This window comes from Phacochoerus africanus, chromosome 3 (assembly GCF_016906955.1).
Source record: "Phacochoerus africanus isolate WHEZ1 chromosome 3, ROS_Pafr_v1, whole genome shotgun sequence".
Classification (NCBI taxonomy): domain Eukaryota; kingdom Metazoa; phylum Chordata; class Mammalia; order Artiodactyla; family Suidae; genus Phacochoerus; species Phacochoerus africanus.
The window spans coordinates 52,884,006-52,897,375 of record NC_062546.1 but is presented as its reverse complement, the minus strand read 5'-3'; the positions used below and the strand labels follow the sequence as shown (position 1 = coordinate 52,897,375).

At 50.9% G+C, this 13,370-nt stretch overlaps 1 protein-coding gene across 6 annotated transcripts in view; it reads right to left on the bottom strand.

Moving 5' to 3' along the window:
- ANK1 (ankyrin 1) overlaps positions 1 to 13,370 on the bottom strand; it is a 113,691-nt gene that overhangs the window by 37,115 nt on the left and 63,206 nt on the right. For 5 of the 6 annotated variants that reach the window (XM_047771804.1, XM_047771807.1, XM_047771802.1 and 2 more), the window contains 9 exons: positions 11,353 to 11,550; positions 10,118 to 10,216; positions 6,835 to 6,933; positions 6,508 to 6,606; positions 5,028 to 5,120; positions 4,566 to 4,638; positions 3,432 to 3,455; positions 2,290 to 2,383; positions 96 to 174 (listed from right to left, as the gene is read on the bottom strand). In XM_047771804.1, the coding sequence (XP_047627760.1) occupies positions 96 to 174; positions 2,290 to 2,383; positions 3,432 to 3,455; positions 4,566 to 4,638; positions 5,028 to 5,120; positions 6,508 to 6,606; positions 6,835 to 6,933; positions 10,118 to 10,216; positions 11,353 to 11,550 (858 nt within the window). The remainder of the gene's footprint in view (positions 1 to 95; positions 175 to 2,289; positions 2,384 to 3,431; positions 3,456 to 4,565; positions 4,639 to 5,027; positions 5,121 to 6,507; positions 6,607 to 6,834; positions 6,934 to 10,117; positions 10,217 to 11,352; positions 11,551 to 13,370) is intronic. The other variant, XM_047771803.1, reaches the window with a different exon arrangement.

Here is a 13,370-nt window from a genome sequence, read left to right as displayed (position 1 = left end):
ATGAGTCCCTGTTGTTCCACAGATTATCTCAAAACAGTGACCTGTTCCCGGGGGACCTGCTTGCTGCAAAGAGGAAGAGAAAGGCTGCCTCTTACCTGTTCTGGCTCTTCAGATCTGATCACCACTGTCTCAGGTGTGACACAAGGAATCCGTGGGATGGCCGGGGATTCCACCCTGTATGAGAGAACATTGCGGAGTCAAAGGGATGAGCCTTTTGAGCAGTGCCCCCCGCCCCATCTTCCACAGGAGGCCTAAGGGAAACACTTCCACACCCCCAGAAATCACCTATCCAATCCAACCTCCCCACCTCTGCCTGAACCCCCACTGGCCACTGCTGTTCATCCCAGGCTCCAGACACTGACCAGGCTCCATCCCCTGTCTCCTTTCCCCAGAGCCTGACTTGTCCTTCCTGACTTGGCTGAGCCAAAGGATTTGCCTCCTCCAGGAAGTCTTCCAGCACTCACCACCCCTTAGAGCCCTTATCAAGGGAGCCCTCACTCTGGCTGTGTCATCTTATTCTGCATCATGGTATGACTACTGGGTGTGAGTTTTGGTCCTACTAAATATATCTGTAGGTTCTCCACAGTCAGGGGCTGAGTCCTGTGTTTCTGACTGATGTTCAGTAAATACCAATTGTGTTTCCCTTCTCCTTGTTCCACTGCCCTGTTTTGTACAAGCCCTGGGACCAAGCTGGCTCATGTCTGTCTTTTCAGACAAACACTGAGGGCTCAGTGTTTCTACAAAGTTGTCACTTTTTAAAAAGATTTTTAAAATTCTTTTACGGCCAAACCTGCAGTATATATAGATGTTCCTAGACCAGGGATTGAATCCGAGCCAGAGCTGTGACTTATGCCATAGTCAAAGCAATGCCAGATCCTTAACCCACTGAGCTGGCCTAGGGGTGCCTCCACAAAGACAAGGCGGATCACTGACCCACTGTGCTACAGCGGGAAACTCGCAAAGTTGTTACTTTTAGGTTCATTGACAAAAGATGTACATCGGAATGTCTCACAGCATCATAGGGAGGGATGAGAAACACACCTCAGGCAGACACAGACCCTCTGTGGATTTTTCCTAATTGATCAGCTCATGGAGGAATGCGGTGGGCATCTGAGAACTTGGTGGGCAAACTTGGTAACAGTTTTTATTATTATTATTATTAAAAATTTTAAAAAATTGGATGAAAGGTTCTTTAAATGCTTTATGATTTTCAAAAGTTTCACACACATGATTTCATATAATTCCATAATAACCCCCTCTTTTTTGGCAATTTTCTTTCTTTTTTTTTTTTTTTGGTCTTTTTGCCATTTCTTGGGGTGCTCCTGCAGCATATGGAGGTTCCCAGGCTAGGGGTCTAATCGGAGCTGTAGCTGCCAGCCTACTCCAGAGCCACAGCAACTCGGGATCCGAGCCGCGTCTGCGACCTACACCACAGCTCACGGCAACACAAGATCCTTAACCCACTGAGCAAGACCAGGGATCGAACCCGAAACCTCATAGTTCCTAGTCAGATTCGTTAACCACTGCGCCACGATGGGAACTCCCTTCCTTTTCTTTTTAGAGCCGCACCTGTGGCATATGGAAGTTCCCACGCTAGGGGTGGAATCGGAGCTGCAGCTATCGGCCTACACCACAGCCACAGCAACATGGGATCCGAACCACGTCTGCAGCCTACGCTGCAGCTCATGGCCACGCCAGATCCTTAGCTCACTGGGCGAGGCCAGGAATCGAACTTGCATCCTCACAGACACTATGTCGGGGTCTTAACCTGCTGAGCCACAATGGCAGACTGCTGAACTCCATGGCAGCCATTTTTAAGGGGAATCTCTGTCAGTGGAATTTTTGGTGAGAAGCTGAGAGCATGGGGGGTGGGGAGTGATGTGGATAGGAGGCTGAGTGAGAGGAGGCAGGAACACTGGGGAGAATTCAGGCTTTAGGGGAGGTCTCTGCCCCTCCCCTCTCCCACCCCCTGCCGGTGCTCCCAGCATGGGGCTGGCTTATCTTAAGATGCTGGACCACTGTTCTGTCCTTGTCCTGGAACACCCAGGCCCGGCCCTCCTGGGACCTTCCCTGCTCCAGAATCCTATCTGGGTTCCAGAAGTGGGCCTTGGCCTCCCCTGGTGTGAGCAGTTTTCTTTTTTTATGGCCCTATCATGGCATATGGAAGTTCTTAGGCAAGGGGTTGCATCCAAGCTTCAGCTTCGACCTATGCCACAACTGCACCAACGCCGGATCCTTAATCCACTGTGCCGGCCAGGGATCGAACCCTCGCCCCCGAGGGTTTCTTACACTTGGTCCAGCTTCGGCACAAAGTCCAGCAGCTCCTTCTCTTCGTCTACATCTCTGGAGTCCTTCTCGGCCTTGAGGCCCACAAGTTCTTCCCCTGAAATCACACAAGTTTAAGTGAGTGACAGGATGGAGAGTCCCGCTTTCTTTTTTAAAAGTGCTTTTCCTGCTCCTCCTTTCAATGCTTGCTCCCAAGGTCTGTGATGTTGGAAGGGGACCATGAGCAATATCCTCTAGCCCTGGTGCACAGCAGCCACCCCTGACATCTTAGTCTGCACCAGGCTTTGGAGGAGGAAAACAATACAATGGGAAAGAACTTTTTTTTTTCTTTTTAGGACTATGCCTGTGGCATATGCAAGTTCCCAGGCTTGAGGTCGAATCGGAGCTGCAGTTGCCGGTCTACACCACAGCCACAGCAACACGGGATCCGAGCCACGTCTGAGACCTGTTACACCACAGCTCAGAGCAAGGTCGGATCCTTAGCCCACTGAGCGAGGCCAGGGATCAAACCCATATCCTCGTGGTTTGTTACCGCTAAGCCGCGATGGGAACTATGGAAAGAACTTTTTTTGCCTGGCCAAGTTCTACCTCAAAATAGCCCTGCGGGTGTGCAGTGACACCAAAGAAAGAGGCATTTCTGTCCTTTTCCACACCACACGCAGGAGGTGAATAACCACCATGGAACCAAAACCATCCATCTTGAAAGGTTCAAGGGGATGAAACCTCATCATTTCCTAAGACTATCACTGGGCGGTTCAAACTCTGCCTATAACCCAGACCGCCTCTTTGTTTCTCGTCTCCTCCTCGAACTGAAGTTGGAGCCCTTGACCTTGCAGGGTCATCGGCTGTCCCCCAGCTGTGAGTGTCCTGGCGTTGTGATCTGGAGCCGACGGGGATGGAGTCACAACAGCTCATGCAGTTATGATCACAGACACAGTGGCGTGGGCACAAACACAGACATGGCGGGAGGGAGCCACCCGCCCGGGGCGTGATCTTACGGGTGGAAATGTCCTGCTTTAGTCAAGCTCTGATTGCTAGCCGTCAGAGGAGGGTGGAAAGCAGGGATGGATTAGTGAGAGCTTGGACTGCTTAGGGTGGAATGCACTGGTGAGAAAAGACCACGGGGAACAGAAAGTGGTTCATACCCATTATAGATATATGAGCAGTTCCTGGAAAGCAAAGAAGAGCCAAGTTTAAGGAAGGACAGGATTGAAGTCAGTTCAAGCGAGAGGCACATTATCAAAGGCGATACTCTCACCATCTCATTGAAGAAGCTACACCATCAATGGATTACCAAGAGGAAAGGGGCCAGAGAGGTAATGCAGTCCAGCCCCACCTTCTTATATCCAGAGGGTTCTCTTCCAAGTTAAGTGAGGAGACAGGCTTACTTGGGGCAGAAAACGCTACAAGGACCCCGCCACTCACAGGAGTTGAAACTACAGTCATTTATTTATTTATTTGACCATGCCTGCCACAGGTGGAATTTCCTGGGCCAGGGATAGAACCTGTGTCACAGCAGTGACGGGAGCTGCTGCAGTGACTTCGCCAGGTCCTTAACTCATTGAGCCACCAGGGAACTCCAAACTATAGTAATTTCATAGTGTATACAGCCCCAAGCTGACTGACCCATGAAGTGGTCAGAAGAACAGCTTATGAAAAGGAATTCTGAGATTTTAAATAAAACAACTTGTTATCAAATCAAAGTACAAGAAACACACCAGGTAGAATTTTATTACAGTTCTTATGGCTCTGAGAGTTGATCTGAGTAGATCATACTCTGTGTATGGTATATGCAGCAACATATATTTATGAAACTGCCTGGGATTTTTTATATTTTATTTTTTTTTTCTTTTTAGGACCATGTCTGCCCCACATGGAAGTGCCCAGGCTAGGGGTCGAATTGAAGCTGCAGCTGCCAACCTACACCACAGCCACAGCAAGGCCAGATCCGAGCTGAATCCACAACCTATACCACAGCTTGATCCTTAACCCACTGAGTAAGCCCATGGATCGAACCCGAATCCTCATGGATATTAGTCGGGTTCTTAACCCACTGAACCACATTGGGGACTCTTTTTTTTTCTAATTTTAATTTCTGAGATGTAGAGTTCCTTCTAAAATTACATTAAAGGAGTATTTTCAATAATGGACATCTCTAGAAAGCAGCTCTGTCTGGCTTCAGTCAGAAAGTAGAATGTGAGTGTCCTGGGAGGACCCAGGGGTGTTCAGAGCCCCACACAGCCCCTCTGACCTCACTTGGTGTTAATCCCAGACAGTACCTTCATCTTCAGAGACATCCAGGATCTCATCCACCGTCTCAGGGAAGCTCATCCGGTGCTTGTCACTGATCAACTAAGATGAGAAAAAGCAAAGAATTCAACCCAAACACAGCCATCCGCCCAAAGGAAGGATGGTCCCAAAGGAAGAAAATGAGCTAAGAGGCGTTCTGGGGTTTAGGATCACCAGCCTCTCCCCATGCCCGGTCCCTGCCCCAACCCCATCTACCCCTGCCCCCCACCCCCTAGGTCTGGTCTCGGCCGCACCTCCTCTGGCCACTAGGTGGCAGCACAGCTCCGCCTGATGGAGAACATCCCCCCCCCCTCCCCTCCAGCTCCTTAGGTTTTGAGTTTCCTGCGAGTCCTGGGACCCCAGAACACGCTCACTTCCCGGGGTGCCCCACAGGGCCCTGCCGTCAGGCTGTGTGTGTCTGGGGTGGGGGTGCAGGGCAGGAGCAGACGTACCACAACACTGGTTTCGTCGGTCACAACCTTGAGCACGTCTGTTACAGAAATGTAGCCCAGGCGCTTGGCTATGGCCAGAGGCGTGGTTCCATTCTGCGAAGGACAGTAGAGGGAGGGTGAGATCAGACCCGCCCCCTGGACAGAGACCAAGACCCCTGTAACGTGTGAGCCCTGACGCGTGTCCCCAAGGCTGCCCACAGAGGGGTGGGTCTGAGAGGAGGCTGCTTAAATTTGCAGCTCTGGGGGTTTCCTGGTGGTGCAATAGGTTAGGGATTCGGCATTGTCATTGCCATGGCTCGGGTCGCTGCTGTGGTGCAGGTTCAATCCCTGGCCTGGGAACTTTAAAAAAAAAAAAACAAACTTCAACTGTGGGTGCAGGAGCTTTAATGAAACCAGGGGAGATCTGGACGCCAAAGTCAAGAGTAGCCAAGCGGGAGCCAGCAGGAAGGTCAGGGTCAGGGAGGCACCAGATATGGCTGTGGGAAGTGGCTCTTCACAGCATACAATTCCACTTTTTTTTTTTTAGCTGTGTCCAGGGCACGTGGAAGTTCCAGGGCCAAGGATGGAACCTGAGCCACAGCAGTGACCAGAGCCACAGCAGTGACAACGCCAAATCCTTGACCCGCTGAGCACAAGAGAACTCCTCTCTCTACTGTGATTTTAAAAGGAAGAACGGAGGGAAACTAAATGGATAATGAGGCATAAATTTTCCTTGAAGTTCTCTAGTCCCAGGATGTGCCCTGGGCAGACTCATCCTCGCCTACAGCTGCAGCAACTGCGCCTACACTCCAAGGTCCACACCCTCTCCAAGCCAGAAGCAGCATGAAGGTCATCTATGCACCTGAAAATCACTTGGTCTGGTTCACACTCAACAGGGATACCAGCTGAAGACCCTGGGCCCCCAAACATCACGGACCCCCCCCCAAGACATTGGTTTTCTTCACTCGCACCACACTGAAAGCAACTTCACAGATTTTAGAAAGGGTTTCGACAATCTTTTTTTTTCCTCTTTCTTTTTACTGCTGCACCTGCAGCATATGGAAGTCCTCAGGCTAGGGGTCAAATCAGAGCTTCAGCTGAGGCCTACGCTGCAGCCACAGCAACACTGGATCTGAGCTGCACCTGTGACCTACACCATAGCTCACAGCAGTGCTGGATCCTTAACCCACTGAGTGAGGCCAGGGATCGAACCTGCATCCTCATGGATACTGGTTGGGTTCTTAACCCCCGAGCCACAGAGGGAACTCTGGTTTTGACAATCTTGAAACAAAAATAACAGAGGGAGGGTAAACAGGGTTACAAGGACAACCTTCAGTCTTCCAGAAGGAGGAATGAATCCTAAGATGCCATGTCGGGGGCGGGGAGGGGGTGTAGCTGGGGCTGCAGCCCGTCTAGGCTCCAGGCATGCAGCAGGACATGCTGAGTGCTTCTGGTCAAGGGGCTGCCCTGTGAGAGCAGTTCTCTGAAATCGGGTACTCACCGAGCTGACCTCGTTTGGGGAAGCACCGTTTTTGAGAAGCAGTGTCACAATGTCCGTATGGCCTTGTTGAGCTGCCTGATGCAAAGGGCTATATCCAAGCTGGAAACAGAGAAGCATGTGGCAGGATTAGGCAGCTGCCAGGGAAAGCACTGTCTGCCCGCCACAGGGCCCGTATATCTTTTACGAGCAACATAAAAAATGCAGCCCTACCCACCCCTACCATCCTTCCTCAGGCGTCAAAGCCAAGATTGGTGGCAGAGCCCCAAGTGCACCCAGAGTGACCCTGGCTGCCTCGGAATCTGGCACTGGTCTCAGGTGACCCTGTACCTTAGTCTTGGCATTGACGTCTGCCTGGTGCTGTAGCAGGAACTTCACCAGCTTGATATTCCCATAGTGACTGGCCACGTGGAGTGGAGTGTAACCCATCTGAAAAGTGAGAGATGGGAGAGGGTGACCAGCAGGGCGTCTTGAGCTGGGTGGCCATGAAATCCTCGCAATAAGAGAAGTTAAGAGAAGATGGATGCACCCCCTTCCCTACCGCGCTAATGAGGCACCTTGAACATGATGGAGGATAACATGAGAAAAAGAATGTATCTTGGGGTAGACTCCAATGGAAGAGAGGGGAGAAAAAGAATGTGTATATATATATATACGACTGGTCAATATGCTATACAGCAGAAATGGACACTGAAAGTCAACCAGACTTCAATAAAACAAATAAAAAAGTAAAGAATGTATACACGTATGACTAGGTCACTTTGCTGTACAGCAGAAATGGACATAACACTGTAAATCACTAGACTTTAATAAAAGTAAAATTTTAAAAATTAAAAAAGTATATATATATATATACCTATTCTTTACTTTTCAAATTTTATATATATAAAAAAAATATATATGTATATGTATGACTGGGTCACTTTGCTATACAGAAGAAATTGCCACAACATTGTTAATCAACTAGACTTTAATAAAAATTTTTGGAGTTCCCGTTGTGGCTCAGTGGTTAACGAATCCGACTAGGAGCCATGAGGAGGCGGGTTCCATCCCTGGCTTCGCTCAGTGGGTTAAGGATCCGGCGTTGCCGTGAGCTGTGGTGTAGGTTGCAGATGCGGCTCGGATCCCGCGTTGCTGTGGCTGTGGTGTAGGCCGGCAGCTAGAGCTCGGATTAGACCCCTAGCCTGGGAACCTCCACATGCCGGGGGAGCGGCCCTAGAAAAGGCAAAAAGACAAAAAAAAGTAAAAAAAAAATAAAAAAAGCAAAAAAATAAAAATAAAAAATTTTAAATTAAGAAAGTAAAGAATATATGTATATATGTATACACACACATGTATGTATGACTGAGTCGCTTTGCTTTACAGCAGAAATGGGCACAACATTAAAAGTCAACTATACCTTAATAAAAAAAAAAAAAAGGACGGATGAAAGCCCTCTGCAAAGTCTTCAGGAGCCGTCCCCACTGGATATGATGGCAGGAGGGGTTGGGGAGCAGGGCTCGGTGTCGGACAAGTGCAGTGCGAGGGCCAGAGAGGTCAAGGAGGTGAGTAGAAAACCCACACTACAAGGAGGTACCTGGGGGCCTAAGCGGTGGGGGGCATTTAAAGTCTGGGAGGGGAGCGAGGTCACCCAGGATAAGTGTGGAGAGAAAAAAGTGGGGCTCAGGGACGGAGGCCATTGTGAGAGGGACATCCGAAAAGAGGGAACAGCAAAGAAGTGGGGGGAAATCAGGAGAGATCCCTGTGACGGAAGCCAGGAGGGGTGAGTCCCAGAAGGAGGGACCCGCCAGCAGGCCCTGCGAGGGCAGGGGACTCAGGTGAGGAGGGACAGTGGTGTGGAGCTCACTGCCCACCCGAACAAGAGCGGATTTGCAGGCGTATTTCCTCTAGAGAGGTGAAGTCCCACTGAGAAAGTCCCCAAGTGGTGGCCTGGGTCCCTGGGCTGCAATGTAATAAAATTTATAGGAAGTGGCCGTTGCCTGCCATGAGTGGGCTTTGGCCATTCATTCATTTGAGATTTGGCTGCATGGGAGCGAATTGTCAAGGCAGCTATTCTGCAAAATGTTTTCATGCTCCCTCCAAAGGGCGACAAAACCAAGGCTCTTGGGGCTCCTGAGCACTCCCAGGGAGCTAGTGCTCCCCAACAGACACCATTTTTTTTTTTTTCTTTTCAGGGCCACACCTGGGGCATATGGAAATTCCCAGGCTAGGGATTGAATTGGAGCTGCAGCTGCCGGCCTACACCACAGCCACAGCAATGCCAGATCTAAGCCGCAACTGTGACCTACACGCAGCTTGTGGCAATGCCAGATCCTTAACCCACTGAATGAGGCCGGGATGGAACCCACATCCTTATGGATACTAGCTGGGTTCTTAACTCGCTGAGCCACAACGGGAATTTCGCAGACACCCTCGTGACCCAGACCCTGCAGGCTGAAGTGATAGGGTGTCTTCTGGACCCCCCAGTTCTAACTCATAGGAGAGGATTTCTCAGGGCTGAGCCCTGAAAGACTAAACCAGACCCTGCCAGAGAAGCCTCAAAGATCTAGAACATTCTTGGGTTTTAAGCAGATTTCCATTGAAGTGGCAGGCAGCTGAGGATAAAATAGGTCTCTACGTTTTTCACAGCGAGACTTCAAGGTCACTCTTGGACAGGTGTTCCCGTGGAACTCTGGAGGGCTGGAGGGGTTGTTGCTTTGTCCCTTCCTTTAAATATAGTTTCCGTGGGAGGAGTTCCCGTCGTGGCGCAGTGGTTAAAGAATCCGACTAGGAATGATGAGGTTGTGGGTTCGGTCCCTGCCCTTGCTCAGTGGGTTAAGGATCCGGCGTTGCCGTGAGCTGTGGTGTAGGTTGCAGACACGGCTCGGATCCCGCGTTGCTGTGGCTCTGGTGTAGGCCGGGGGCTACAGCTCCAATTGGACCCCTAGCCTGGGAACCTCCATATGCTGTGGGAGCAGCCCAAGAAATGGCAAAAAGACCAAAAAAAAAAATACAGTTACCATGGGGTGAAAAGGAAGAGAATGCCACTTCCTCCAGGAAGCCTCCGCTTTCCATCTGATGGGAACACCCCCTCCCTGGTCTGTGCTCTGTGTGGTTCACATATGTCCCCTCACACCGCAGCTCACCCCCGCTCTCCCTTCCTGCCTCTTACAGCATCTGCAGATGCCCGAGGCAGATTCCACTGTGTGCTGGGCACTGGGGTGTCCTCAAACCACCCCCGCCCCTCCCCGCCCGCCCGCCCAGGCTCAAAGAATGCTGACCTGCATTTAGCCAAGTGCCTGAATACACGGGGGTTGACTTTTCGAGTGCATTTGGGGAAGCCTGGCATTTTGACACCTTGCTTGTAGAAGAAAGGTCTGGGAATCATGGTGAAACATGGAGAGGACTGTCTCACCTCACTACACAGGCTCAAAGTTTAGCCCCCTTTTTAAGCTCCCCACTGGAAAGCACTGGACTAGTGCCCTCTAATGCCACTGCTGCCCTAGGAAGTGGCAGAGAAGGGCCTCTGGGTGCTTGGGCTTCAAAACTCCTTGACGATTAGGGGAGACCAGAGTGGGCAGAGCTGTGGGCACAGGGGGAGCCACGCAGACAAAGTGCGGGCTGCCAGCCTTACCCGGGTGGTGGCATCCACCGTGACACCGTGTTTGATCAGCACGTCGGCCACTGGAACGTGGCCTTCCTGTGCGACCAGATGGAGGGGAGTGAGTCCACTCTGGAAAGGAAAGGAACTGTATCAGCTTAGAGTCAGGAAACAATTCCAGGCCAGCCTGAAAGGGCACCGAGGTGTGGGAACTGAACTTGGCTCTGCAGTCCCCACCACCAGCTGTGTGATCTTGTTTGACCCTCCTTGTTTGACCTTGGCCAAACCCTCCTTGCTCTGGGCCTCCACACCCTTAACCAAAATATGAGGTGGTCAGACTAAACCAGAAGTCAGTAACAGTTTCTGTTAAGGCCCAGATCATCAATATTTTAGGCTTCTGTTTCTGTTGTAACTATCCAGCTCTGCCAGGAATGGGGAGAGAGCAGCTATGCCCACATGTAAATGAATGGGCGTGACTGTGTGCCAATAAAACTTTACTGATACAAACAAGCAGTGGGCCAGATCTGGCTCCCAGGCGGTAGTTGGCTGATCTCTGAACTAGATGAACTTGGTGGTCCTTTCCAATGGTAACATTCCCTATTTCCAAGACTCGAGATGAGCTTCAAAGCCTCCGTTTGCTTCTCAAGAAAATAGGGGCCATCACGGACTTATCTCAAGGCCAGAGGAAGGCTCATTTGAGAAAACAGATGAAAACACATTGTGAAGCAGAGTGTGCCATTTAAACGCAGCCTGCCTTCGGCGCGTCCCAGCCAGCGCTGGGTGCTGTAAAAAGGATAGAGGATCCAGCTGGGCAGGAAAGCACCAGATTCTTGGAGTCCTTGTCACAGCTTTCTCATGAGGATGGCCATGCTCCAGGGATCTTGTGGGTATGTGCACACTAGCACAATATCAATCTTTTTTGTAGATTGAGATGCTAATTAGAAAAGGCCCAGCCAATGCTTTGGCATCAGGTAGGCTCCGAGTCCTGCAGTCTTGGTATAAGCAACCTTTCTGAACCTGTTTATTTATAAAACTGAGATAAAACCTCCTCAGGGCTGTTGTAAGGATCTCTCTGTCTCTCTCTTTCCCTCTCTCTTTCTCTCCCTCTCTCTCTCACACGTACGCACACATGCATGCACGCATGTGTGTGCACATCACCTGATTCAGAACCTGGCCTCACAGCAGGTGCATAGTACTGAGATGCAGCGTGTAGTCCACTGACCCGCACCATGACGGAGTCCACGGCACAAGTGCAGATGCATGTTTACCTTGTTGCCCAGGTTGCCGTTGGCCTGTTTAGACAGCAGCAGGGCCACCATCTCGGCGTGACCCTCCTGGGCTGCCAGGTGGAGAGGTGTCACGCCCTGCACTGACTCAGCATTGGCCGAGCCCCCGTACTGCAGCAGGCTGCGGGCCACCTCCATCTGGTTCTGCTTGGCGGCGATGTGCAGGGGAGTGTAGCCATTCTGAAAGAGAAGAGCCACCGGAGCCTGGGTCACAGGAGTGCTGAGCTGACCAGCTGAGCACACGCTGAACGTTTCAGAGCCTCCCTTCAGAGGAAGCGGGTGGGGGAAGGAGGACAGGTTCTTGGCTTACTGGACACTGAGCAGGGCTGGTGTCACCCGGGAGCGCTCCTTCAGTAAACAAACAAACCAACTGAATCTCCATTTGATGTGGAGAACCCCCTAGAGCCAGCAAGGACCCTGTCCCCGTCTTGTCCATCTCTGTTCTGTTATCTCGCTCTGACAAACTGCTGACCGCTAGGCACCCCGTCCACAGCAGATGCTAGGATTCAGCCAGGCAGCCTAGGGAACAACTAGTGGCTGGGTACCTAAGTAAACAAAAAGCTCCCATATCTTCTGTTTTGAAATAAGAACCCCGTAGCTCCCATCGTGGCTCAGTGGTCAACGAATCCGACCAGGAGCCATGAGGTTGCCGGTTCGATCTCTGGCCTTGCTCAGTGGCTTAAGGATCCGGCGTTGTCATGAGCTGTGGTGTTGGTCACAGACGTGGCTCGGATCCCGAGTTGCTGTGGCTACGGTGTAGGCTGGTAGCTGCAGCTCTGATTCAACTCCTAGCCTGGGAACTTCCATAGGCTGCAGGTGCGGCTCTAAAAAGAACAAAAAAGTGGATAGTGACATCTTACTTGTTCCTAAAGTTGCTGAATGGATCAAACATGATAATAATCATCAAGGTGCTTTAGAAAATTAAGATATAAAAGTAATAAACGTGTTAAGTCCACGATGAAATGAAGGAAACCAGCCCCACAGTAAATCAGCAATGTCATGTGTACTGTCTGTTTGGCTGCTTTCCTTCCCCGCTTTGTAGGGAGAGGAAGACTTTCTCAGTGAAGGAAGCAGCATGTGGTTTCCCCTCAGGAGCAAACTCTGTGTCCCACTCCGGACAGGTGACAGCCCACTGTGGTCAGCACTGCTGGAAACCACTTCTCCCCGCATTACTCTTTCTGAGCTTTACCGCAACCGCCTACAGCAAGTAAGGCATGTGTTTTGTGGAGGTTTTTTGCCCTCCCCCCCCCCTTTTTTAGGGCCATTCCCTCTGCACGTGGAAGTTCCAGGCTAGGGGTGCAATCGGAGCTGCAGCTGCTGGCCAGAGCCATAGCTCACAGCAACGCCAGATCCTTAACCCACTGAATAAGGCCAGGGATCGAACCCGCATCCTGATGGATACTAGTCGAATTTATCCACTGAGCCACAACAGGAACTCCAAGGCAGGTGTTTTTATTACTATCCCCACTTTGTGGATAAGGAAGCCAATTCACTGAGAGGCTAAGTGCCTTATCTAATGTCCCATGGGAAGTAAAACAACAGAGAAGCCAAATTTGGCCTTGTGACTCCAGATTCCAGGTTCTTTTGGATGGAGTGTGATTCCTCTTGGAATCTTGTTAAAATGCAGATTCTGACTCAGAAGCTCTAGGGAGGCCCAGGACTCTGCATTTTTCTTTCTCTCGCTTTTTTTGGCTGCGCCTACGGCATGTGGAAGTTCCCAGGCCAGGAATCGAACCTATGCCACAGCAGTGACAATGCTAGATCCTTAACCACTAGGCCGCCAGGGGACTCTGGGATGCTGCATCATTTCTAACAAGTGTCCAGGTAATGGTGCTACCGGCGGCCACATTTTGAGCAGGACCCAGGACTTTCGAAGCATATGCCCACCCAGCCCCAGAGCAGATGGATAAGGCATATGGTCTCCCCACCACGGCCAGCTTTCTCCTGGCCTTGCTGGAGACCTGAATCCCCGCTGCCAGCCACGGTCTCACTGTGGAAAC